Source organism: Perkinsus marinus, assembly GCF_000006405.1.
Source record: "Perkinsus marinus ATCC 50983 genomic scaffold scf_1104296931912, whole genome shotgun sequence".
NCBI lineage: Eukaryota > Perkinsozoa > Perkinsida > Perkinsidae > Perkinsus > Perkinsus marinus.
In genome coordinates this window covers 165,384-191,385 of record NW_003215602.1, presented here as the reverse complement: position 1 = coordinate 191,385, position 26,002 = coordinate 165,384, and the positions used below count along the sequence as shown (strand labels likewise).

The window sequence follows — 26,002 nt, the reverse complement described above, 5'->3', positions numbered from 1 at the left end:
TTCCATGATGGAATTTCCATCTAGTATTGGTAAATGAGAGCGCGTTGAAAGACGTCAGGTACGGTATGAGAGCATTTCCTCCAAAGAATCTAACTCCCAGTCATATCAATATCTGCTATTGAACAGCATCACTATGACAGGATCGACTGTCATCGATAGCCTATCGGTCAGAATGTGATACGAGTACCCGGGGTACTGTACCCCCTTCCGACTGTTGTAGATGCCCGTAGAACTGTGCTTAACACGACAGCACAGTTGAGCCGAGAGGCAGAATTGTACTTGCGTACTCGGCAATAAGGAAAAAGCTATGGTAAATAGATCATTCACGTGCGCACATGTGGCGCGGCACAGCATATAACGGTATATGCATCGCAGAATCTATGAAGGCATAGCAATATCATAACACCGACCACACAGAGTCGTAAATTGAGGAGTTGTCCCAAACATGCAAAATCCCGACCCAAGCTGATGGCTTGCCAATTAGCCGGCCTAATGCACAAGAGCTCTCCTCAATATATCATAATTGTCAACAAAGACACGTTGCAGTTTTTGAGTAAGACTGAGTAATTTAAGGGCGGCGGATTGACTAATTTAGGGGCGGATTGAGTAATTTAGGGGCGGATTGAGTAATTTAGGGGCAGATTGAGTAATTTAGGGGCACATTGAGTAATTTAGGGTCGGATTGAGTAGTTTAGGGGCGGATTGAGTAATTTAGGGTCGGATTGAGTAGTTTAGGGGCGGATTGAGTAATTTAGGGGCGGATTGAGTAATTTAGGGGCGGATTGAGTAGTTTAGGGGCGGATTGAGTAGTTTAGGGGCGGATTGAGTAGCTTAGGGGCAGCGGATTGAGTAGTTTAGGGGCGGATTGAGTAGTCTAGGGGCGACGCCGGATCAGCGCTGGCAGCAGAGTCCATTTTGCAGTATTTGCGTATCTATCTATGATTTAACTCCCTGCAGTGTTCGCAGAGATGGCATAGGCGCCCCAACAAGGTTTACCGTTCCAAAGCCAAATGATGAAATATCGTTGCATATCGCTAAGTTGGACCCACGATGGCATAGGCGCCCCAACAAGGTTTACCGTTCCAAAGCCAAATGATGAAATATCGTTGCATATCGCTAAGTTGGCCCCACGATGGCATAGGCGCCCCAACAAGGTTTACCGTTCCAAAGCCAAATGATGAAATATCGTTGCATATCGCTAAGTTGGACCCACGATGGCATAGGCGCCCCAACAAGGTTTACCGTTCCTAAGTTAGATGATGAAATATCGTTGCATATCGCTAAGTTGGCCCCACGATGGCATAGGCGCCCCAACAAGGTTTACCGTTCCTAAGTTAGATGATGAAATATCGTTGCATATCGCTAAGTTGGCCCCACGATGGCATAGGCGCCCCAACCAGGTTTACCGTTCCTAAGTTAGATGATGAAATATCGTTGCATATCGCTAAGTTGGCCCCACGATGGCATAGGCGCCCCAACCAGGTTTACCGTTCCTAAGCCAAATGATGATTCATCAGAGCACGGCTTAGAACCTCTTCCGAAGTGCGAGTGCAAGTGTTTTCATCATTGATGAAACATCGTTGCATATCGCTAAGTTGGATGATCGATAGACGGAAACACTCCCGAAATGGAATCTGCCAGCACGTTTCCCTATATACACCTTTCTCCATGTCGTCATACCTTGTCTAGTATGAAGAGTATGCAATTGATTCAACTACCACAGGATAGACCTCGTCGAGATCTTTGAAATGATGCCTGAGTTTGTCTGATATTCACATACGCTGGGAGATTTCAATGCGTGGGCCCTTTTATTCGATCTCAATATAAGAGCTAGGATGATCATTCACATATGAATTCAAACACCACTTGCATTGCTGAAATCGGGAATTCAAATCGAGATAGAGATGAGTAAGACACCATGAGATCTACAAAGTAACACAGTCAGGGTGTTGTCGACAGCATCCATGCTGATACAACAACCGCTGTTATGCAGAGATTATCATATTGCCCGCCGATCGCTTCCATCAATGCCGTGACCAACGCCACCTAAAGCCACAAAACCTGCGTACTCTGATCGACCATTTACAATCGTACAAATAGTCGGGGAAGTGCTCCAACCGGGGAGTGTAATGTAAGAAAGGTGACCACTAGCACAGCTGCTGAGCCGAAAACTGTCTTCGTGCCCATCCACGGTGGGTTGAATCTACCACAGGGGCAGATCTAGAGGCCTTTAATTCTAAAAAAATCTCACTGTGGTGCTTTTCGAGATACCCATCGTCCCACGACCGCTCCCGCCGGGTCAGCAAAGAAGATTGGCGCTAAGACAACTATCGGGAGCTCCATATAGTACCATACCCTGATACCAGAGTACCCGAGACTTGAGATTGAAGACTCACCCCAGAACGACTAGGTAGACAGTAATCCCAACATCGCCATAGGTGCCAAAACGCCAGTTGGGCAATCCTGGGATGACTTCCCACGTCATGATCAGACTCGAGACCATCAGCCCGTAAATAAAGAGACGATTAATGAAATACCTTCGGCCATCGATACTAAGCTGGTAGAAGACAAGAGATCTTACTTGGAGTTCAGACACAGCATGAGCAGACCTGTACCGGCATGGCACAACTTCCTCGCGGCGAATTTCGAGAAGTGTTGCTTGTCAAACTGATCTGATGCGTTATCTGCTCACAATAGAGTGTCGGAACTACTTGTAATATCAGGAGGAAGACTCCTTCCAAAGCCATCAAGACGACTCCAACTGATATCGGGATATCGATATCATCCGGGACAAGCATTGCAGGCATTCTATCCTATGCTGAATGACGGGACTCGCGCCGTTCCATAACAACACAGCACCCGAGTGATGGTGAGAATCGATAATAATGAATGAAAAACTAGACTAGCATATTGGTAACTACTACTCGTATTCACCTAGCTGATCGGAAAAGGAGGCAACGCGTATAAATCCAATCAAAAGCATAACCAAGCGACGATAACAACAGCCGCTACATTGAGGTTGTCGAACCTGCTGCCAAGCGCCTCCGCCACAGACACGATAGAAGCAATCTGATGATGGTAATGACCATTGGGTGGGGACCGTAACTCACCAGGAGTCTAGGTAGGAAGGATGTCGGGGAGTGCAGAGTGATGAAGGCTACCACCAGAACAGCCGCTGAGCCTAGGACTGTCTTAGTGCCGATCCATCTCGGGTTCAGACTGAGCCGGAGGGGGGTCTACCATTAGAATAGAGAATTGCATGTTACTTCGGGATCTGTGATGACGCCCATTTGCCAACGATAGCCCCTGCCGGATCTGCGAAGAATATGGGAGCTAGGACCGCAATAGGAAACTCCATGAAATACCAATACCTGAGATGTAAGCTTTCGAATGCTCTACTGTTGCCGAGGTCTCACCCAACAACGAGAAGGTAGATGGTGATACCAGGATCCTCCAGAGCTCCGAAGCGCCAGTTTGGTATGCCGGGAACCAATGACCAAGTCATGATGAGGCTCATAGCCACTACTCCATATATGTATAAGCGGTTCACCAATAGACTGTACGCCAACGTCGTTGTGGCAACGGCTGCGAGGCTACTTACCGAGGAGTGAGGAAAAGCATGGCGAAGCCACTGCCGGCGTGACATAACTTCCTAGCCGCGAACAACGAGATGTGTTTTTCGTCAAACTACAGAGAATATACTAAGTGGTGACACGGTAGTGAGCAGAATCACCACCTGTAATAGTAGAAGGAAGAGAGCCTCAAAGAGCATTATCACCAGACAGGTGGAGACAGGTAAGTCAAACTCTGGTATGGTGGCTAACTCGACGACCATGATGATGATGGAGACCACGGAAAAACTATAGCAGCGTTTCACGTCAATTATTTCTATCATTTATATTATACACCCATAGACCAACTCAAAGTACAGAGTATTTCGGATGGACAAAAGGCTCGGTCGGTGAAATAAAGCTTGTCGTTACAAAGCATAAGGCGTTGGAATTCATCCAGGAGCAACTTTATGATAGAGTTCCGTTTCAGTTGCATGAATCGGTCATTGATAACACAACATTCGAAATACTAAGCGGATCGCACGATACTGAGCTTTCTGAGATCAGCTGGGAAAGGCGTCAGGCAATACAGAAGTTGTCGAATTGTCCACCGTCTGAGGAAGATATTGCATCATCCTAGAGGTCCCGGGTTCGAATCCCCGTCGGTCAATGCTGGGAACTCGTTGGCCTATATAGTAGGGCAAATACAGAAGAGCGCTAGGGACCCTAAATTCATGGTCTGCAAACCTCATCTGAAAATGACATCATCAATGCACGAGCTATATAAAGGTTCAACGTTATTCCTTAGGTAGATGCCTGAAGGCGCACTTGCCGACCACCGCTCCACTATGTAGTTCGATCGATGCCCGATAGTGGGCCCCACGCACAGGTAACCTGTCGAGGTGACGCACAGATTATATGGACCGATTGAGAGCCAACATATATTCTAACACTGCTACCAATGGCCTCTGTTGGAGCTACAGCACTGGCGACGAACCACGATAGGTTGCCGGAACGCCACGTAAGGCTGGGAACAGTTGCGATGTCACTACTACTACTGCGTGGGGATGGCAGGGGAGGTACTTACCATCGAGTCATAGTACACATACTTACTGTAGACGTAAGGAGAGTATTATCCGCCCATCTAGGAAGTGACACAATTAAAGGGATGAGGACTCAGCCTCCCAAACAGAGCAAAAATCATACTAATTTGTTTTTTCAAATCCAACCAACGCGTGTCCATGGCGATGGTGGTGGCTTTCACCAGTCATAGTGCACTCTATAGAATGCAACTGCATTGGGATATGCATTATGGTATATTGCTATCTGTGATACAACGAGGAGTGAGATCCTCCCATTATCATTAAGATCTCCATGAGCTGAAGAAAGCCACTAGAATGAATTCCTTAGAGATAATTGTGGAAACACGGCACACCGGGCGTGCGCTATTACCGTTAGAAAACTTGAAAATTCGTCAAAGAATGGGAGCAAGACTATCCAAAGAAACGCCAGGGCCTAAGGGAATCCTCATCGCCAGCCTAAGTGCTCAGCCGTCGAGTCTCCATCACGGTTGCGTTTGCTTGACCATGTCTGTTTCTATTTCGACTAATCGAGTTGTTCCGCAAGGTGCCGAACCCGATGTAAGGAAACAATACATCGCATGTGCAGGTCATCCCACGTTGCTCTTAGGAACGGTCCGTCGACTCGCACTTCGGAAGAGCTTCTAAGCCGTGCTCTGACGAGAAGCAGTAAACTCGATCATCAGTGTTCAGGGATCATCGCCCTTTTCAGGCAAAAGAGAACTGCCAATTGTCCTATTGACCGCGGTAATCGTCGACGCATGATCCGCGGTGCCGAGCTCGTTATACGCCGCCCTCGACCGCCTCGACTAGCACCCACCGACGAGGAAGAGGCTGCTAAGCGAGTAGCCATATCCCCCACGGGCCAAGTGAACGCAGATGCCCTTACGAAGAAATGCGTTGATGAACTCGGCGACGACAGTGCTATTCCCACACCAAGTGAGACACTTGTTATTCACCTCGTTACCCTAGGGTTTGCGACGAGGAATTATGCGGGTTGACCTCGGTATTAGTGGAATATATGTTTGCTTTCCTTAGCTGATCTCAGGAGTTTCCTCGCCAACTATAGGAGTTTATATGAGAGCTGCGGTAGAAGTGTCAAGAAACCAACGAGAATCTCCCAAAATTTCGTCAAAATCCTGTTATTGTCACCAACATATGGAGTCGACCATGCGTATATTTTCCCACGCTGGTCAAACTCTACTAATGGTCAATGCATTATTCAGTCCCGAAGTATTGTGATTTTTCAATGCAAAAGCCCGTTACCAGGAGTTGAACCTGTGGTCGTTGGTGTTGTAGGTTGTGTACATAACCTGTCGAACTATTCACATGGTGATATTGTAGGCACAAGCACCGACTCTCCGGCATCAAGCAAAGAGGGAAGTCTGAATTCCTCCATGTTGGAGTACCTCTTATTCGAGCTCTCATCCTCATCATCCGCGTCTGATCACGGCACCGACGAAGTCCTTTTCGAGGGATTTATATCGGATGATGATACTCCTCGTTGAATAATCGATTAATTTGTTACCCATCCGTGATGGTGTTCCGATGCGATTACTTATCACCGTCACCACCATCGCATCATTGTCCTATCTCGGAAGAGAAGCCCATCGTTTGAGTCCTGCTTGTGTAGTAGTAGTTGCTGCCTGATTACAGGTTTGATCACTCCTCGAATTTGTGCTGTGAGGCACTTTGCACATTACAAGTTCTATTGTGTTCAACAGTATAGTAACAACAACAATACACACATCCATAGAAACGCTGTAACGGAAAGTGCGCATGCTCATCATTTCTTCGTTTTCGTTGCTTTATCATCCTTCCTGCTCTCACTGCTATCGTATCGGGAATTTGCACGTGCCCATCGACCGCTCTTCCTGTCCCAAATGACACTGAACCTACAACAAGCAATTTCGAAAGAAACAGAGGGTAGGTGATTTCTTACTTATACTGTCCTTCCACGAAGACGCCATAGACTCTACCGCGGTCTCCATAGGTCGCCAAGAACTCCTCAACGGGCTGCCCAGACTTATATGCGAATTCCACCCGATTGCCAAAAGCATGGTAACTCGTCTGCAACCTAAAGGGAACTAGATACCTCCTTATAGCGATCAGACTCACCTTGGTGGTTTTATATTCTTTCCATCCGACTTCATGCGAGAGGCGAGCTTCACTTCTCGACCTTTCACCTTAGTCATGTCCAGAAGAGTCAATTCCTCATCTAAAGAGGCGAACTCATCAGTTATTAAAAACACGATGTGCTCACGATTGTTTTCTTCCTTCCGCTTCTCCTCATCAGCTCCACGATCATCAACGAATCGATCATCAGTCTTCTCCTTCCCCAAGTGCGGACCCTTCTTCGGCCGGACGCCACTTTTCATCAATTCCCGCACTGCTGAGACTAGATCGTTCTTCTCAAAACACAATTCGGCCTGAGGGAAATCTCACTCACTCGCTATTGTAACCCTAAGGCTACCTTCTTGGCCATACCACAGTCCTCCAACCACTGCTTCAACTCACCCGCCGACCACGAGGACACCGCCTCCACCTCCTCCGCTGTCGCTGGCGGCCCTGCATCATCAGTCGCATCTAGGAGCGATTTCATGGCGCGCGAAGTTGCTCGAAAACTCACCACTGTCTCCAGCAGACGTGGTAGCTCCTGCTCGAGTGGGTAGAGTCAATTTCATGTCTGACAATATCTCATACCTACAGCGGAGCGAAACCATACAGTGTTGGAGGAATATATGTTCGCTTTCCTCAGCTGATCTATATATACGAATTAGAATTTGAATATCATCCGATATTTCTTTAAATTTCTCATATTGTCACCGACACATGTAGTTGAAGATGTGAATAGTTTGCAAAACTGAAACCATACTTCATCAGTTTCAGTTCGGGTCAGTTCACGCGAGTACAACAAGAGAATGCACAATCATCCTCGAGAGCGTCAATCTTGGTGATGAAAAAAAACTACAATTCCAGGCCAAGTTCACCCCTTCACAACCTAGTACACAATCGTACTTCATCGCTCATCAGGATGATTTTTTCCGACGCCTACCGATGCTTTCGATCATTGAAAACAAACCACGGCTCGGTGCTCTTCATGAGGTCGAAAGCGTTGGAGCACTCTGGATCGTCCAGGAAGGCATAACACAGGTTAGTATCGCGCAACTGTGAATGCAGTTTCCAATCATTGAATCTACCACAACATACTCAAGTGATCAACTTCACGAGGGAGAAAGTCCGAAGGCGTGCGATAGGCGAGCCGTGAAAAATGGCATAACTCGAAATTCAACGAGTGGAAGACGATGAAAATTATCTTCCCCAGGGTGATCGCCATTGCTATTCCCAACAGTTTGTTGTAACCTCCTACTGAACAGTTTTGACTATCAGCTACATGGGATAAAAACACCGACGGAATTTACCTTTCAGAGTAATAGAGGAAGACTGGCCATCGTTCATTGCCGGATATCCGCCTGTACGCTGGACGGCCATTGAAAATTCCAATTCGCTTATACGTCCCTATTAAACAGAGACAAGAACCCACAGCAGCCTGTGGAGGCTTACCATTCAACAACGCCGAGTGATAGGTGTGAGCAGTTGCTATATCCACTACTGAATGCCCTGCTGTTGCCTTAGGCTTGCGATCTCGCGGATTCATATTCTGTTAACGAACATAAAATAACGAACTAAGAGTGCTTTCAAGCACCCAGATATATACATTTTCGGCTCTCTGTGAATAGCAGATGGATAAGATGAATAATCCTGAGCAAACCCCAGCGGTCACCTCGTCCGCGTATCTAGCGTACGCTCTACGAGCACTCTCTCGCTCGCGTCTTCGCTCCTTAGGACTGTTATTCCTACGCCTCTCGAAACTAACACCAGAGCCTTGCACTGCCACATCTGTGTTATCTACACTTACATGCGTTCCTCGTCACTCTCATCAAAGTAGTCCTCATCCTCAGAGTCCGACTGGTAATACTGAGCCCATTGACCGCTACCCTGTCTACGCTGAGTTCTCTTGAACCTACCATAGGCTTACAGAAACCAATGATAAGTTAACATCTGTATTTGTAATATTATAATTAGTCAGTGCTAGTAGGTGTCACCAATCACCACCTCAAATTCGGTCGAACACCCTATTGAGCTTCCTCATGAAAACGATAAAGGTGCTCATAAAAGACTTGTACTTCTATTAGAAATTTTTCTATTCACAGGTTTCTGAAGTGAATTTTCGGGAATAAATGCTCGGCAAATTTTTAAGTATCATTCGATAGAGTGTATCGTGAGAAGTGATAATATACAGATATGTACGTTGTAAGTTGCGGAGCGAGCGAAGCGAGCGGAGCATATACCGCAACAACAGGCACTTTCGCGCTGTGCGTGCGTGCGTGCAGAGTTATTCTGGCTTGACTACGGACCGTAGGAGACTACCAGATAGATCAAACGACTCTTCTATACGCGGAAGCTTCGCGAAAAATCGGAAAACTCGATTATGAGAACAGCACGAAGAGATATGCACGAAAAAATTTGATGACGGGGAAATGTCCTACCCAGGGATCGAACCGGGGACCTATGTGAAAGTCATTGATCGAATCAGTAGACGTGGACTGAATGAGCTTCGCCCTATCGTTACGAAGGCCTAATACTTTCATAACTACTATATTCACACAATACGCCTAGTCGTAAAAACCATCCATAATTGCGACAAACTGAAATTTGCCGCTGCCGTCTGCAGCTTACTTATTCCATGCCTTTTCAAACTCCCTTTCATCAAAAGCAAAGTCCTCCCCCTTAGGCCGCCCCCGACCAGACGACCACCACCATGTTGAGCCGCCAAAGCCTCCAGAGCCACCGAACCCAGAGCCACCACTATTCGGATAGGAATAGGAGGAAGACGATGATGAGGAAGATGTAGACCTGAAATGAATCGATATAGGATAGCGACTTCGGGTCAGGCCAGATGCTACGATGTGGTATTTGTCGACTTCGGCACGCCATCCTTCTTATCCCTATTAATGTGTTCATAGGCCTGTTGCACCTGATTCACCACCATATGCAATAGCTCGAGAGTGTTTAGAGTATGCGAGACCAACGATACACACATTTCACTTTATCAGGTTTCCGAGTTTCCTGCTCTAGCCGAGTCGTCAAAAAACGCTCCACAAGGTGCCGAAGTTTCCCACCAAAATAGCTCCCCTAGTGCCTTACATTAACCCCCAAAGCGAACACGTAGCATACACTAGAAGTCGTATTTCGGCTCACAAATTACTTCACCATTATTAATTTCACTGCACAACCTCCCAAAACAGATATTCTCACTCGAACGAATTTATCATGGTTGCCTCCAGCATCAGGATGGTGTTGTTTCACAGCCTTTAAATAGGCCTCTCTAACCTCCTTATCAGAGGAATGCCGATGAACACCCAATTCCGCGTAGTGGTCAAATCTAGGTACAGCACTGAAGTGCCGTCGTATAGAGCTGTACAGTGGGGGGCTGCACTGCCGGACTACTAAACCGTATCCATTATAGATCATTCACAAAAATGGGGACTACAGCAACCAGTGTTGCAGAAATAAATGTTTGCTTTCCTCAGCTGACCTCTATAGAGTTGTACAAAAACCAACGAGAGTTTCCTAAAATATTTCCTCAAAAAAATTTCACTTGACCATGTGCATATTTTCCAACAACACTGTGTAGACCGCATGCACAAAGCGTACAAGAGAGGAACACTAGAACGATCACTGCATAACTTCGGGTATTAGTGTACAGAAACCAATAATGAATTTTTCATTTCATCACCGACACACGTACTTTATCGTAACAATGTGACCATTTCTCCGGTAGAAATATGTCAACACACGGGAGCTATAACTCAGATGAAGCCTTGACCCTGATTGTCAATTGTTTATCCAACACCAGTCCTATAGTCACGCGAAACGTCGTTCATTATAGCAATCACCACTTCCACTTATCGATAGGAGGGAAGGCATTCTGCTTGGAGAAGACGAACTTCTTATGCTCGTACGACAGGTAACCCTAAAATAGATATACGATATTGAATGTGTGTTCTTCCACCATCACCATCAACATGTGCTGGTGACACTGAAAATTTTGCGGAAAATTTCAGGAAATTTTTTCTTGTTTTCCGCACACTTCTACCCGTATGTTAACTTCTATAGTAAATGATAAAACCCTGCTGAGCTCAGCTGAGGAAAGCGAACATATATTCCTCCAAAGACTCTGCTAGCTCAGTCGCACTTGGCTTTACACCAGTTGATGCATGAATCACACATTGCCATCGACTTCACACGGTGGGACTGTTTCATCTTGTCCTATCAAATACATACTAGTGACCATAGCATTGATACAATTCCGACACAAAGATGATAATTTCAAAGGACGCCTCTCCCCACCTTGATCGCTTGTATGTATATGAGTCCGGCTAGAGCACACTGGACCTCGTCAGCATCAGGCCTATGTAGTTGATGATCCTCGCTCTCCACACTCATAGGGGAGCTACTAGCTACACTAACATTGGAGGACTCGCCACCTTCCGAGGGCTTAGCAGAGGCAACTTGCCAGGCTAATGATCAACACCATAACGGACCAGTAATACTCGAGGCCGACGTACCAATCTCGAAATATTCCAAGTCCAGTTTATATGCACACGAGGCGGGATCTACTATCAAGTAAACACGCTTGGCAAGGTTCCTATATAACACCAACTGAAATAGATGCAAGATATCAAATCTCTCGATATAGCGTCATCTCACCAGCAATTTCTCCATCACCATATACGTCCCAGCCTTCACATACTCATCAGTGTTGTGCTCGAGGCAGATTTGATACCTGATAAGGAGGTCCCAGGTTCGATCCCCACAAGTGGCATTTTTACTCTCTAATATTGCCAACCCGGACAGCATGCAGTATGCGTCCATACTCCCCCTCCAGGCCGTACTCCCTCAACATGCTCTCACTCGGGAGAAAACCGCGCGCCAGCAAATTACACGGTATCAAATACTGTGCAATTCGTCTCCTATTACTCCTATGCTCCTCACAGCAGTTCTCCAACGCCCAATTCAACCGCTCAGTAGCTTCACCAAATTTCTGCTCTGTCACTAAATACTTCCCCCAGTGAAAATACAGCGTTACAGCGACCGACTTAGGCAGCACCTCAGGTTTGAAATACGCCTTATACTGTTGCTGAATCGACGCCAATATCGGACCACACAGTGCAACTTGATCGAGCCTCTGGAATAGTCGTAGTAGCTCACTCGACAGCCAACATGCCCCCGTCATTTTCCTCCGACGTTCCTTCAACAGCTTCGGAAAGAGCTCACGAGCGACTTCAACCATCTTCATACACCATCGGTGCTGATCACTGGCGTTGTCCATGTATATTGCTAGGTGCCGTGATTGGGAGGTAACTTCTATGAAGGGTGGGACGAACCATGCAAAGGAGTCACCAGAGGTGAAATAAACATCTTGAAGATCTTCTGAGGACTGAAAACAAAACCAGAGAATAAGTTTCATAAACTTCAGTGCAAGTCGAAACTACGCAAAAATAATTTTTCTTTTTTGACCAGTTATGAATACTTCTTTGAAAATAAAAAATTCCAATCTTTTGATATACCAATTTTCACGCCAAAAAGTCCACCAGCCTGAGACTTGCTCAATAGACGTGAAGCGAAGACCGGCTGGAACGAATTATAGCAAAGTTATGTGTGAATCGGACCTCACTGGAGAGGTCGTTTCCTTTTCCACTTCTGCTGATGATTATTCTCAAGATGCAACAACAACACTGATGTATTCACCCTCCCTGCATACATACTAATTCACAGAGTGTTACGAAAGGAGACTAAGACTTTACTGGGAGCACCCGGTCAACGAGATGACTTGGCTTATAGGGCTACTTCACATAAAGAGCTGGTAAAAACAGATTTTAATAACTTTAAATTTCACAGAACTAGAAAGAATAAAAAACACTTCTGACAGACCAATAAAACAGTGAATATTCCCTTCGGGAATTCGGGTGAGCTTCCAGGTTTCACCTTCATATCGTGCGAGGTTCCAATACTAGCACTACTAACATAGACTCCAGTCGAAGCCCCAACCTACTTCCTCCATGATGGACAGCAACTCACTGTTGACGTAAAGCTCCGTGTAGGCCCTCACTGAGCTCACTAGATTCTCCAATGCTAGTGCCTGATAAATCCAAAATCGGGGAGGATAGTATCCCTCACTACTCACCCAGTCATGGTTTCGTCGGGCCTTGAGATGCAACAGGTAAGGTTGCAGGAACTTGCCCCACATGCAAATCTGTGCTCCCTGTTTGGTCAGAGTTGTGGTGACCACACGCTGAATGGCTGAGTCGGCTCTATTCAGGCAGTTGTCTGAACCTATATTGGAACTTCACCCTAGTGATATGAAAAACACCAGTGAGAAATATATTTCACAACCACTGCATATCACCGCGAGTATCGCCTTTTTAACAGAGTATTACGCCACTTCACGTAAAACGATAAAAGTGTCCAACCACAGGAAATCTCACGATTACATTAATACGTGTGTTCCGAAGAAGTGATTGACCTCCTCCAACAGCCGAGATCACGACTTGAGCTATCGACACTACTACCAACTAGAATCCTTGACATGCTCCCCAACTATTACTACTACCCAGCCTCGTATTCGCATCAGCTAAGTGGCGCCTAATGCCATCCCCGTCCTCCTCTTGTAGTAGCCTGATGAAGTCCGTACACCATACAGTGAGCTCGTCGTTGCTGTTATGATGCAATGACGCCTTGTGCTTTGGTGGAGACATGGCTAACAGTGGTGACACACAATCTTGGTGTCACACCTTCCCTACATTCGGAAACACAATAGGACATGGACATTTCTCACCCGCCTAGCAATGCCCTAACAATGCACTCCACCGTTCATCATTTCTCCATGTTCGAAAATACAATCGAGCACTTCCCTTCAGATCAACAAGTGCTCTATCAATATACCTTTGACAATGTGGTATACAGTAATTTAAAACTCCCATAGCGTAGCCAAATGCCATAGCTGTTATTCTTAGAGGAGTCCTATACTTCGTATACAACATACCAGCCGTAGCCGAATCCCACGACCCCCGTGATACTTCGGGTCCACACGACTCTTCACATTTTCGCCACACCAGTGCTGCAAAGAAATGTTCGCCCTCCTCAGCTGAGCTCAATATTTGCCTCGCCAATTCTACATACGAATTGGGAGAATATATACGACAAGTTTCCTCTCAGAATTTTCATTTTCTCACCAACACATGTGGTTAACCATTTGCATATTTTACCACATATTTACAGCATTCACACGCAAGTGGGAATTGATAGTAGTTATACCACATAGATGCTTCCCCTGCATCCATCCGCCATCTTGTTAGAAATGTTAGAATTCTACTCCGACCTACTTTAGCACGCACAGACTCCTATATGCTAAGGCGAACGAACCCCTCCCAAACTGCGTTCTCAAATACTCACCAACTTGCACCAACAAAACACTCAATATTAAGTCAGAAATCCATACAATATTCAATCATGTCGATATATATACGATTCAACAGCCTAACGGTATCATCGCTGACTCTTCTGCCTTACACCATGGTTCAAACCCCAGCAAGTGCATAAGGTCGCCCTCAATACCAACTGATTGTCTACTTCCTCACTATTTCGAGTAGCCATCAGCCCTACCAACAGATCCCATTCTATTAAATCAATACACCAACATTACTAGCCGAAGTCCGTCAGTTTATCTAGACAGACCTCAAGACTAGCATATCGTAAATGAACTAAATCTAATAAGACTACACTGTCAAATAGCAAACCGAGGCATCTCAAGAAAATTGATGAGGACAGCAACATACAGGGATCGAGAGCTCTTCCTCTACGCTGCTAACCTGAATTAGGACACATATGAGCGACGCGAGTACGAGTGACAAGTCAATTGCACTGTGAGAGAATATACGCATTTGGTGGCGATGATATGAAAATTCTGAGGAAATTTCCAGAGATTATTTTTGATTTCTGTAAATTTCCACCCCGATTCACATATAAACTCCCATAATTAGTAATGAAGTTCCCGAGCTCAGCTGAGAACATCAATTATAATATTCCAACACTCACGAGTATGCATATCAGGCGATCACTGTCTGCCTCCACCGCCTCCACCACCAAAGAGCAATGATATAACCTACGAGTAGTTTAGCGAGAAAACAACGACTATGCAACTCACCGTAGTAACAACCATGCAGAACATAATAGTACTTGTGATCGACAGGCTGGTGATCGAGCTGACCACGTGCAGTGTTGGAGGAGATTATTTTCACACTTACTTCACAAAGACCGTCCACCATAGTAGCGGTGACGTGTCAATGCAAGTGATCGAGGTGTTCACCCAAACCAAGCCTGATAAGGGGTCGTAGACAAACAACATTCTGTAGTATCACCAACCCTACCTGTACACAGCCAACAGAAGGAGCCTGCCAAGAGCAACAGCTCCAGAATAAAAGCACCTCTGAGGGTAGCAGACATAACCCGACGGAGCGAAGCACAGCAGTTTTACTTGAATCCCTCTTCACGACCATAGGAGTAGACCAGGAAGGTAGCCGGCCAGCCCAACAAGAGCCCCACTGAACAGGTACGATCACACTAAGGGCATTGCCGGCGTCAGCACACCTATCGCCCAAGCCAACAAAGGGACGTCACAGGGAATCCCAAAGCCTCGGATAGTAGCGACCAGCAGGGAGGTGTCGAATAAGCTGACTCCTGTCATGATAGTGGGCAGCCACCTACACGTGGGGTTGGGGTCGGTTCATAAGGCGACATAAATACTCTAGGAATTTCCTAGATCTGCCAGAGTTGATCTTGTGACCTCCTTGGTAGTGCTCATCCTCATCCATAGGCTCCATTGATCCACCACTCTTGGTCGCGATATTCACTGGCACGCCGCCGCCGCCACCGACGCGACCAACACCACTACTCGACGACGAAGTCCTCCTGGGACCTGGAGGGGAGGCAATATGTGCACATAGTCAATTACATGTGTTAGGTAAAATAATGAAAATCACGAGAAAATTTGGGGAAATTATTGGGGTTTTCATACTCCGGTCAAACTGAAAAAACCACACATATATCCCCACACTGGAAAGGCAAACCGGAGACTCTCCGGCGGAGAGAGAAAGTCAATCAGAATTTCTAGACTGTAGACGGAACTTGTCTGAAATTGGTGAGGATGTAATATTGAAATTTCACCCTAGTGATATTAAAAACACCAGTGAAAGATATATTTCACGACTACTGCATATCACCGCGAATATCGCGTTTTTCACCGAGTTCTACGCCACTTCACGTAAAACAAGTGAAACTCCATTATATCAAATATAATATACTGAGGTTTCACGACCGTGATATGAAAAACACTAGTGAAAAACATATTTCACGACTACTACAGGCAAGTAAAACTCGTTTTACACCGAGTTTTACGCCACTTCACGTAAAACGGGTGAAACTCCACTGTTATTGCGTCCATTCAAATTAAATATATAGATTATATCTTAATAGGATTGTTGATATAAAGTGCCCTGCGAGGTGAAGCAGGCCACAAACACCTCTACGTGCAGCCACTCACCCTCGCCGAAAAAGTCCCTCGAGGTGGCATCGTCCCTTCCAAGGCCACTCTGGAGAGGAATAGTAAAACTCAATAGTAAAGCTGTTGTTTACCGCAAGAGCAGCAGCTCCCACTAGAGGAGCAGCAGTCGGCATCATCCCTAGCTGGATGGGTACCGACACTGGGGGCACTAGAGGGTAACTTGCCAGACCACCAGGCTGAACAACATATGTCTACTATGAACCCATCGAGCATATGCCTTACATCAACCTGCCAAAAGGTGTCCCACGCCTGTTGGAGTAGGACGAGACCATCCTCCAACCCCAGCATGAGCGAACAAACTACACCTAATGAATCCTTCTCCTTTACAAATCGTCGTCCGTGTAAAAAGCGCACGCCCATCTAATCGATTTACCACAGTTGCGATGATCTCGGCCGAGGTGCTGTGCTCTTCCGTGATGTCTTCGCCACTTTACCGCGAGTACACAGCAGTGCTGATCGGTGGGACGGGCCGCCTTGGAAGCCACTTAGTCCGAAGCTTCCTCCTGTCCCCTTTGTGTAAGCCAGCAGTTGGTCCGTAGTGAATATATCACATTGGTAGGTAGCCGGCTGGTCTCCATAGGCCGACCCGGGCATGCTGAGAGGCTCAACAACTTCATCACCACTAAGATGGGCAACGCTGGAGCAAAGTACTCTAGGAGGGCTCGTATGAGGGAATCCATATGGTAGGTCTAAATTGAAAACAATTGACATTGCTGAGGACTTGTCGGATTTGCCGGCCGCTTTGAAGGAGTATGGAACAGGCGCTGAGCTTGCGGTCTCCGCTCTTGGAGCTAGAGGAGGCAGGTACGGATTGGTCTAATGGTGGGATTCTCATCTCCATACCATGTGGTCGTGGGTTCTAATCCATCACTAGGTACGGTTCAGCAAGCCCTGCAGACCTCTTCCGCCTTGACGTCGCTACCAATTTGAGTTTCGCCGAAACCGCCGCCCAACAACTCGGTAGTCTCCCGGCACCTCTTCATTGAAATTATCTTCCCTCAGGCGCTTCCCATGTGGCTCTCATGAGCCACGTTAGTGCCAATTACAGCAACAAGACGACTAGTGACGACGCAATGCCCGGCAACTTCAGAGAGGCTAAAGGCCTTCTCGAGTAAGGGGCTCTACCACACGAATACATTCAATATTGTATATCTCTAAACTCGATGACCAATACGGTGATATGTGTGCACCATCTGGGTTTCATTGGATACGGATAATGAGCAAATTCCATGGCAATGTTTGTTAAATCTCATTCTACCATATTTATATATCACGTTTCAGTAGAGGCCCTAGTCTATGGTCCCTAGCAGTGTCAGTTCACCTAGTGTCAAGTGGTCGTCAGGTACAGAATCGAGACTTCCGAGGTGCTGAAGTCTTTGGGTACTCGAGTATCGCTATTCAAGCCCGCCTTGATCACAGGGGAACCTTCTGATCAATGCGGTGAGTTGGCCTCTTGCTGGTATTATAGCAGTATGTTCTTCAGAGGCCCCGCCAGCAGTGAGTACCTCCTCCTCATCGTCGGTGAAGGAACGACTGATACAAGCGTTGTATCCAATTAAAGCTCAGTTTATGCGGACACAATATCGAGAGATCAGCGCTGATCATCTGGCATTAGCGGTAATACTATAACCGAAAATTGCCGCGCTTGAATTTTCGTGGAGTCGCTTCCACCTTCTGATTCTCGAGAGCACTTGGGGGCTCTGTACAATGCAGTTATAGAAACTACAGACGACTAGGACTCAGTTCATTGGGTTTTTAATAGGGCGTTTCACAGAGCGAATCGAAACCTTACGTATCTAGCAGTTATAATATTCACAATAACAGTTTGGAAATTTCATTTTGTTACGTTTCAGGTGAGGATCAATCATGAGATGTGCGTACCGTCAGAGGGGGTATCGATGGAGCCGTTGGGGTATGAGGAGTGTATGAGGTTAATAGGAAAGGATGATGACATTTGACTTCACGTTGGTATACTGCTATTTTTACACGAGTGATATTGTTTCTATGAGAGCGTGTTGGATCTCGACTTAGCCGTAGCAGTTGTAGTAGTAGTAGTAGTAGTAGTAGTAGTAGTAGTAGTAGTAGTAGTTGGAGTAGGAATATATGTTGGCTTTTCTCAGCTGAGCTCAGGAGGAGTTCCTTCACTAGTTATAGAATTCAGAATTTTGATAAAATTCACTAAAAGTATGAAAAAAAAAGTGCAAAGTGAAAAAAATTCACTAAAGTGAATTCAGTTAAAAGTATTGCAAAATTTCCTCAGAATTTTGATATTCTCACCAACATATGTAGTTGACCATGTGCATATTTTCCCACACTTTGTGCAGCAGTTTCTTCATTTCGGTGATTTTGAATTCTCATGTCGGGACAACAGCGAACTCTTCAGCCTTATGTCACTGGAGCTTCAGTTTTGGCCGTGAAGTGAGGCGGAGCGAAGCGATTCATGTTTCGTATCATTTTCTCATTGATGTAGGTATAAGGATGGTATTATGATGTGCTATGACACTTTGGCCAGCTACGGCAGCTCTGCGAGATTCACGGGAGTTGACAGAGTTATCAAGGTAGGAGCATTTGATCTTAGAGCTACTGGGCTCGCCAGGGACCTATTTACCTCTGAGAAATAGCATCACTCAGGGTTTAATAACAATGGGGAAATGTTCCTAATATGATGATGACATTCACATGGGAAACTGATTGAAGAATGCGTTCCTAGCCATCCGTGGAAATGAGTTCCCGCCCGGGACCATTGGAGATTCCTGGATGATTCCTCGCTGTGCGCACCGTCCTGAGTTGTCCATGGTGTGGTATTTCAGGTCGGCAGTAATACCCTCGTGGCTGCTTCGGGTGAGATTTCGGATTTTCAGTAAGAATCTTGAGGTTGACTGAGAAAGATTCATTTGAGGTCGGAAATCTTTGTAGGTATCTGAGTGATAATCTACAGGATCTTGAAAACCAGGACTGGCTCTGTGATGATGGAACCGAGTAAGTGGTATCATAGGTTGCCGACTGAAAGATACGGAATAGGTCCGGAGGAGGTCTATCTCATTTCAGGCGTGGCCCCTCGGAATGGGCACAGTATATCAGTCGTATATACTATCAGAAACGCGGTAAGATGGATCCACTTTACAACAATGTGGTCATTGGTGGTATCAACAAGAAGGGCAGCAGCGAGGAGCCTTATTACCTCGCTACTGTTGACCTCTACGGAACTTTCTTTCAAGAGGACATTGTGGCAACAGGTGATCATACAAGGCTTTTATCTACCACTGAGACTGTTGCTAGTCTTTATGAATATAACTTCATTCGTGTAATGAAAAACATATTTTACGATTCTCACTGCATATCGGGTTTTCCGCCACCTTACGTAAAACAGGTGAAACTTCAATATGCGTCGCAACAGGCGATTCTCCTCAGGTTTCGGTCAGCATCTAGCGATCCCGATCATGCGCCGTAAGCATCGTAATGATATGTCCGAGGCAGAGGCCAGAGAGATGTTGGAGGAATGTAATAGTATCTTTGTGCATGCGTGCTGATTTATGATCACCAATGGTCTAGGTATGAATGTGTTGTACTACCGTGATTGCTATTGCTCCAATAAGGTCAAGTTCGCGACTATCACAGCTGAGGGATATAAAATCTCCAACGAGGTATCTTCCGCCTCTTGCTTCGCTCCGCCATTTTTTCGTTTCAGGTTGTTCTTTCTGGCAAGTGGGATTATCAGAGATGGATTACTCCTACTATCGAGATCGCCCAGACTTTAGGGTCCAGCTGGTAGAGTCTTAAACACTAAACACCGTGGAGTTGAAACCAGTTGGATGTGAAGATCATTAGTATCAACAGTATTTCCCCACTGCCTCCTGTGCTGCGTTACAGTGTCAATTCTGCTCCGGCGGAATGGACGCTTCACATGGCTTGGTATTCTGGGGAGCTCCAGAAAGATCTGGAGACAAAACTTGAATGTGAAATATATTGCGCCCTATCAATGATACAATGGAGTTTCACCCTAGTGATATGGAAAATACTTCACGAGTACTGCATATCACCGCGCGGATTTTTCACGTAAAACGAGTGATGAAACTCCAACGCTCAGCGAAAGAGGGTACCCAGCGTATTTTGGGTCTCTTAGAATCTCCTACTCGGCGTGAGTGTTGGGATATTCCACAGCCAACAGAACGTCGGGGGGGAGGCAGGCCTGCAGTTGTTTACTTTCTTTAACGCATCCAACTCGATGATTTCGTGGCTGGGGGAAGTTTGAGGGGATAATCACATAGATTTGCTGATGTTTGCATGTTTGCTAGTGGACAGAGATTACTCTATCGTCCATTTGTTGTGTAATGTGGAATTTACGCGTATGTTCAACTGCATGTGTTGGTAAAAATATGGAAATTGTTACAGGAATTATCGTATTTCTCCTGCCCAAGTCGTGTGTGAATTCTCATAATGCAGTGAAGAAGTTGAGGAAACCGAATATATATTCCCACATTGCTGTCTGCCCAATCTGATCTCCCTTCTAGGTATGGCTAGTTGGATGCTGTTCTACTGCTACTATATTCAGTCTATTCCTCCAAACAGTCGTCTGGCTAGTGTTATTGTTGGTCCAACGGGTGACGACCATCAAGGTGAACATTTCCAGATTCGATCAGCCGAAATTTTCCGAAATCTCGTCTACCTCGGTTTCGCTGAAGTTCGTTGTGCGAATGGTCGTCCCACTCCACGGGCTAATTGTGGGGTAAATCCCCCTTGAAGTTTTCATGATGTCAAGGAGGATCTGGTGGAAGCCTATATGTTACTGATAAAATCTACTCTATTTCGAGTGATGAGCTCTTCAAGAGCGCCAGGAGCTCCACCATTAGCACATACATGTTTACATATATATGCCCATGACTGAGAGATGACCAGGGATTCACTTCGGGAGTGGAGCTGTGTTATCAAGTGTTTCTTCTTCCCAATACTTTCGAACTTCATAAACCCCCTCACAAAATAATAGAACATACAGTATTTTTTCGATTTCTTTGTTATTACTGCGACTCAGGTTGTGAGATTTCGTGTGTGAGGGTATCACTTATGTAGGAACAAAAATATATGAATATTTTAATATTTTGAGCCGTTGACTCAATGGCGTTGATTAGATTTCCGAATTAGGTCTTCAGTGGAGGTTTTGCTCGAGAGTAAGTCCATTGAAGTTTATGTATAGGTTGGTTCAACCCAAGTTCTGGAAGTCAGTGATAATATGAGATGAATCAGTTGCCTTATCTCTTCTTTCTCACTATATTACATTGTTAGTGTGACCGAACATGATCTGTGAACCCAGAGCCCAAGGGAAGACCCTGGGAGGGTTCACAGCGTTTGGTCCTCTTCCACACTACCGACCAACTGTCAACTGATCGGCGGATGTTTTTCACCCCTACACAGTGATACAACAGCAACGGCTTGGGAATCTTTCATCGCTAAGGCAAAAACGAGTAGACTAATGATTTCTACAGCATTTCCAGGTCTAACTAATTGCCATGGGTAAAAAAATTGAATTTGTCAGCAGAAAATTAATTTGACCCAGAAATGCTGTAGACATGAAGATCGATAACGCGGCGGATTAACTGCAAAACTAAGGCTACACTTTGTGGAGAAACTATCGTTTGCATCAAGATGGTTTAATCAGAAGCTGTAAAGTCTTCGCCAGTGGGCATGTCCACGCCTTCCAAGACCTTCTTCACGGCCTCGGTCACTTCGTCAATGCGTTCAAAGTTCCTCCGCAATTTCTCGTTGGCTGCCTTGACCAACCAGTCCGCTGCTGGACCGGTGTATCTGTCGTTGGAAAATATGCACATGCTCGACTAAATGTGTATGAAAATTTTGAGAAAATTTTCGGTGGTTTTATACACTTCTACCCGGAATCGCATATGAGGAAATTCTTGAGCTCGGTCGAGGGAAGCAATCATATTTTCCAACAGTATGTAGTAATGACAGTAATTCGACAAAAGTGTGGTATGTCCTACAGGTCCTGGCCTTGGACTCGAATGGGAGCATCGATGCGATCCTCCCCTTCAACAGCAATGAGGACCTTCTTACAGTCTTCAGGGGAGCTCGCCTGAGCTTATTGATATATGACTTAGCCTTATAGCCTTCTCCCCTACCTGAATGCTGCGTATCATACTAAGAGGTAGAACAGTGCGGAAACCTCTAACGAGTTTCATCGCAGTCTCCAGAGAACTGCAGGCGACATGAAGAATGATCGGCTCGAACTGATGACAAAGGCTGCGCACAGCGAAGATTTTGGATACCCTACTACCTTAAGCCACAGGAAGGGTTCCTCTTCGGGTGTTGGCAGATTGTGTAGGTAATCAGAAGGGACGTAGTCGTGAGAAATGCCGTATCGGTGCATAAAATGCCCATCGGTTTTACTCTGTGTTGACTCTCCGGCCCAGACCTGGACAGCAGGAGTTGACCTAACGCGTATACTCGGAGCTCACCTGGACCCGCCCACTGCAGCTGCTAGTGGTATAGTAATCATCACTGGAATTGATGAGATCACAAAGAGGTATTGTCGCCGCATCCCAGGAGCCCTTGGACGACTTGTCAGCTTTCGTCAAGGCATTCTTCTTCTGGTTCAGGAACTGCTTTACGGTGTAGGGCGACTGCTTTTTGGACATCATCAACAACTCGCTGAGCACCACTACTGATGAAGTAGCCACTCATATATAGCGAGCACAGTCTGCGCTCACTTGTAGTGAGGCCTCGAATAATCAATGAGTACTCCAAGAGGCGGGTGAAGCCTGTGTTGAAAAATATTGGCAATGTGGAAATTCTGGGGAATTCTTGTTGGTTTTTGTACAACCCGAATTCTCTCGTAAGCTTCTATAACTGAGAAAACTCTTGAGCTCAGCTGAAGAAAGCGTACATTTTTTCCAACACTGTGAAGTCCATTCGAAAATTGCGTCCGATGCGGACATAATGCCCGGAGTCATTCCGCTAGCACTCAACCCTGGATCCTGAGAGACACTTTTTGTATCACATAGAAATTCTGTTCGCCAACTAAATGCAGTACTTGTGAAGAAACGTAGTAACCATAGCGAGCCATTGGCCTTCTCTTCTCCCCTTTAAGCCTTCTAGTAATAATAATATCACCTCTCCAGCGGATTTTCAATCTTTTTCGCGCGCCAGGAAATCACCAATTTCACAGACATCGATGATCCGGCTAACTACCTCGGGATTAAGTGAGTTCCCCAACATGCCCACCAGAGCCCTCTCCGGAATCTCCAACTCTTCCACGTCAGTGCAAAGTGCTGTCGTCTCGTAGGTGCCAGTCTTAACCCGCTTCTCCTTAGGCTCAATCGACTCCTCGTGTCTGGAGCACAGCGCTGGTCGCCAGCGGCTACCATCAGACTTCAACGGGAAACCTTGAAGCCGCGCGATTTCACTTGGCGTGAAATACCGCAGCTGACCAGCCAGAGCGGTCATACTCTTGAGGTCGTGGAAATGCGGCCGATTCATATCATCCCAGGCGTCAGGTTTTCTGGGCGTTTCTGATTTCAGCAGGACGCTACCGGTGCCGTTGTGAAATTTCCTGTAAGCCTTCGTGAAGCACATCGATTGAAGCGACTTCGGAGCCACAATGTCGAAGCAAAAGCTCGAGGGTTTCTCCAACGTAGACTCTGGCACGTCACATAGAGTGCCCGATGAGTGATCGAGAAACTGCCCGATTTCCCGTGAAGTGTACTGACAATTACAGTCGAGGTCAGCCATGACCAACTCGAAGCCATCCTCGTCTCGAATGGGATCCACCGTCTCCTTAGACACGATTCTCAGTGAAGTCTCCTTGCAGTGAACACAGGGAATGTTCTTGTATACTGTCAGTGACAGAGCGTCGGCATTTTCCGTCGTGATATACGGGAGTTTCGAAAACGCCGATTCACCGCGAATAGCGACCAAATAAAATCTCGTGCGAGAATTTGGAAAACCAAACTGCATCGGATTGAGCATAAAACCGCGCCAATGATAGCCTCCAATTTTCTGCAATGCTTTCAGAAGTTGACGGAGCGATGCAGATTTTTCAAAGTGGACGACGTTTTCGAGCAAAATAACCCGGGGAGGAGTCTTCATCTCACAAAGAACCTAACATGATCAAATTCGTTGTCTTAGTACAGCGTTCACCAGCGACCTGTGTGATTCTTCCGAGTGCGGTCGCCCGACAGTCCTCCGAATCTTGTTGCTTCCCCTGTCGTGTATAAGGCTGGCAAGGAGGACTCAACGTCCACATGTCGGCAGCCATCGAGTCGAACCACTTGACACCTGAAAAATTAGTGGAGTTTCACCCTAGTGATATGAAAAACGTATTTCACGACTACTGCATATCACCGCGAGTATTGCGTTTTTCACAGAGAATTACGCCACTTCACGTAAAACGAGTGAGACTAGTATTCTCGTGACGGCGATAGGAGCACCCAAACCTCTCGTACAAAACCGCCTTACTACCAGCCGATGCAATATTCTTAGCAATCGGTGAATCTCCATAGCTCCTTGCGTACACCTTATTGGACTCCGTGTTGACATCGACTGCTGTTATTTTCGAGGACCTAGGATATGATGTGAGACTACTCCGAGCTAGCCCATAGTACATGATCAAGCCTGCTGAGGCCAGAGCACAGCGCATGCCTCCAATGCCACTGAAGAGCTCCAAGACTTTGGTATCATTGAGAGCCATGACGACTCAAACTGGGTGTGGGGGAGTTTAACCTCGACTACTGCGTGACATCTCTTCTAGAGATGTAAAGGCACAAAGACTGGGCGTAACGCGACTCCCAATATTGACCAGAAATTGCCTTTGCGAAGGCGGGAAGCCTCGCTACTGACGGCAACATCAGCTGCAGAAACGAGCGTGTTACCTTTTAACAGAAATGGAGTTCATCACTACTTCGAGCCGCGTCGACTTTTCCTGTGATAGAAAATTTGTTGATGACAACACGCGTGACAAGCGACATTTTCGGAGGAGTTTGCAGAAAACTCTATCGCATGTTGCTGACATTCTTCATACGCTTTATGTACGAGCTCCCCTGCAAAGACTCCGTCAATGTCGTGTGAATTCGCACGGATGGTGAAACGATTCGATCGAGTGGCACGAACTGATAATCGGTGTGGGAGAATATGCACATGGTCAACTACATGTGTTGGTGGCATTTGCGAAAATTCAGAGGAAATTTTTGAAGGTTCCTCCTGTACACTCGGCAGCGAGGAGGGCCATGACACTCGAATTGGTGTTCCCAACGCGGTGCGCGAGATGAGAGTGTAAGAGGCTACCCCACTAATCGATTTTGTAGGGAAATTGATGAGGAAAGCGAAAATTTATTCCCACACTACTGAAGGCACTTACTCGAGCAAAGACGCGCCTGCATAAGGGGGACATTCTGGGAAAGGTGACGACTGTGTTACTCTGGAGGAATCTGAAATGACGCATAAATTCAACTTGGCGTGGTTGGCCGCCTTCACCTGAGAAGAGCATTGGATAGTAGGCACGATCAGGGGGAAGGGCGAGGGCAGGAGGATAAGGTGGGGAGGGAGAGGGGTGTAGCCGCGGCAGAGAGGGAGGTGAACAGCTGAGGAGGAAGGGGAGGTGCAAGGGGACGCCTTACTTGGGCATAGATGGCGACGGGCTCGAGCGTATAAGCGGTGCGAACATTAGAATAACAAGAGAAAAG

General features: G+C 46.3%; 9 protein-coding genes across 9 annotated transcripts; 3 read left to right on the top strand and 6 right to left on the bottom strand.

The window, feature by feature from the left end:
- Window positions 1-480: 480 nt before the first annotated feature.
- Window positions 481-3,835, bottom strand: Pmar_PMAR027619 (conserved hypothetical protein; the record flags this gene model as incomplete). Its single annotated transcript, XM_002786061.1, has 9 exons — window positions 481-489; window positions 1,378-1,411; window positions 2,397-2,537; window positions 2,582-2,667; window positions 3,111-3,219; window positions 3,267-3,371; window positions 3,417-3,557; window positions 3,602-3,687; window positions 3,737-3,835. The coding sequence occupies 9 exons, from the start codon at window positions 3,833-3,835 to the stop codon at window positions 481-483; spliced, it is 810 nt and encodes a 269-aa protein (XP_002786107.1).
- Window positions 3,836-5,120: 1,285 nt separating this feature from the next.
- Window positions 5,121-6,329, top strand: Pmar_PMAR027618 (hypothetical protein). The gene is made up of 4 exons (XM_002786060.1): window positions 5,121-5,191; window positions 5,241-5,299; window positions 5,343-5,569; window positions 5,975-6,329. Exons 1-4 carry the CDS (start codon window positions 5,138-5,140, stop codon window positions 6,136-6,138), a joined length of 504 nt encoding a protein of 167 aa, XP_002786106.1. The 5' UTR covers window positions 5,121-5,137; the 3' UTR covers window positions 6,139-6,329.
- An 87-nt stretch (window positions 6,330-6,416) lies between these two features.
- On the bottom strand, window positions 6,417-11,356 carry Pmar_PMAR027617 (hypothetical protein; the record flags this gene model as incomplete). Its single annotated transcript, XM_002786059.1, has 17 exons — window positions 6,417-6,525; window positions 6,573-6,707; window positions 6,749-6,848; window positions 6,894-7,059; window positions 7,104-7,216; window positions 7,260-7,333; window positions 7,686-7,826; window positions 8,053-8,149; window positions 8,195-8,291; window positions 8,415-8,502; window positions 8,550-8,654; window positions 9,371-9,547; window positions 9,598-9,668; window positions 9,950-10,076; window positions 10,594-10,667; window positions 11,045-11,214; window positions 11,263-11,356. Coding segments are annotated over 17 exons (1,938 nt in total), but the record flags the coding sequence as incomplete, so codon positions are not given.
- Window positions 11,357-15,456: 4,100 nt separating this feature from the next.
- Pmar_PMAR027616 (hypothetical protein) lies at window positions 15,457-16,604 on the bottom strand (the record flags this gene model as incomplete). Its single annotated transcript, XM_002786058.1, has 4 exons — window positions 15,457-15,671; window positions 16,296-16,344; window positions 16,388-16,492; window positions 16,539-16,604. The coding sequence occupies 4 exons, from the start codon at window positions 16,602-16,604 to the stop codon at window positions 15,457-15,459; spliced, it is 435 nt and encodes a 144-aa protein (XP_002786104.1).
- Window positions 16,605-16,732: 128 nt separating this feature from the next.
- Window positions 16,733-18,274, top strand: Pmar_PMAR027615 (hypothetical protein; the record flags this gene model as incomplete). Its single annotated transcript, XM_002786057.1, has 8 exons — window positions 16,733-16,832; window positions 16,876-16,963; window positions 17,004-17,120; window positions 17,191-17,276; window positions 17,319-17,427; window positions 17,659-17,756; window positions 17,800-17,933; window positions 18,170-18,274. The coding sequence occupies 8 exons, from the start codon at window positions 16,733-16,735 to the stop codon at window positions 18,272-18,274; spliced, it is 837 nt and encodes a 278-aa protein (XP_002786103.1).
- Window positions 18,275-18,672: 398 nt separating this feature from the next.
- On the top strand, window positions 18,673-20,088 carry Pmar_PMAR027614 (20S proteasome subunit beta 7, putative; the record flags this gene model as incomplete). Its single annotated transcript, XM_002786056.1, has 8 exons — window positions 18,673-18,734; window positions 18,787-18,874; window positions 19,127-19,176; window positions 19,233-19,295; window positions 19,365-19,552; window positions 19,728-19,817; window positions 19,869-19,960; window positions 20,005-20,088. 8 exons carry the CDS (start codon window positions 18,673-18,675, stop codon window positions 20,086-20,088), a joined length of 717 nt encoding a protein of 238 aa, XP_002786102.1.
- A 1,842-nt stretch (window positions 20,089-21,930) lies between these two features.
- Pmar_PMAR027613 (conserved hypothetical protein) lies at window positions 21,931-22,962 on the bottom strand. Its single transcript, XM_002786055.1, has 5 exons — window positions 22,781-22,962; window positions 22,600-22,737; window positions 22,445-22,552; window positions 22,307-22,398; window positions 21,931-22,115 (listed from the first exon to the last, which is right to left on the bottom strand). Exons 1-5 carry the CDS (start codon window positions 22,958-22,960, stop codon window positions 21,962-21,964), a joined length of 672 nt encoding a protein of 223 aa, XP_002786101.1. The 5' UTR covers window positions 22,961-22,962; the 3' UTR covers window positions 21,931-21,961.
- Window positions 22,963-23,450: 488 nt separating this feature from the next.
- On the bottom strand, window positions 23,451-23,897 carry Pmar_PMAR027612 (hypothetical protein; the record flags this gene model as incomplete). The annotated part of the gene is made up of 2 exons (XM_002786054.1): window positions 23,451-23,655; window positions 23,743-23,897. The coding sequence occupies 2 exons, from the start codon at window positions 23,895-23,897 to the stop codon at window positions 23,451-23,453; spliced, it is 360 nt and encodes a 119-aa protein (XP_002786100.1).
- Window positions 23,898-24,411: 514 nt separating this feature from the next.
- Window positions 24,412-25,011, bottom strand: Pmar_PMAR027611 (conserved hypothetical protein; the record flags this gene model as incomplete). Its single annotated transcript, XM_002786053.1, has 3 exons — window positions 24,412-24,599; window positions 24,780-24,883; window positions 24,926-25,011. 3 exons carry the CDS (start codon window positions 25,009-25,011, stop codon window positions 24,412-24,414), a joined length of 378 nt encoding a protein of 125 aa, XP_002786099.1.
- Window positions 25,012-26,002: the final 991 nt, after the last annotated feature.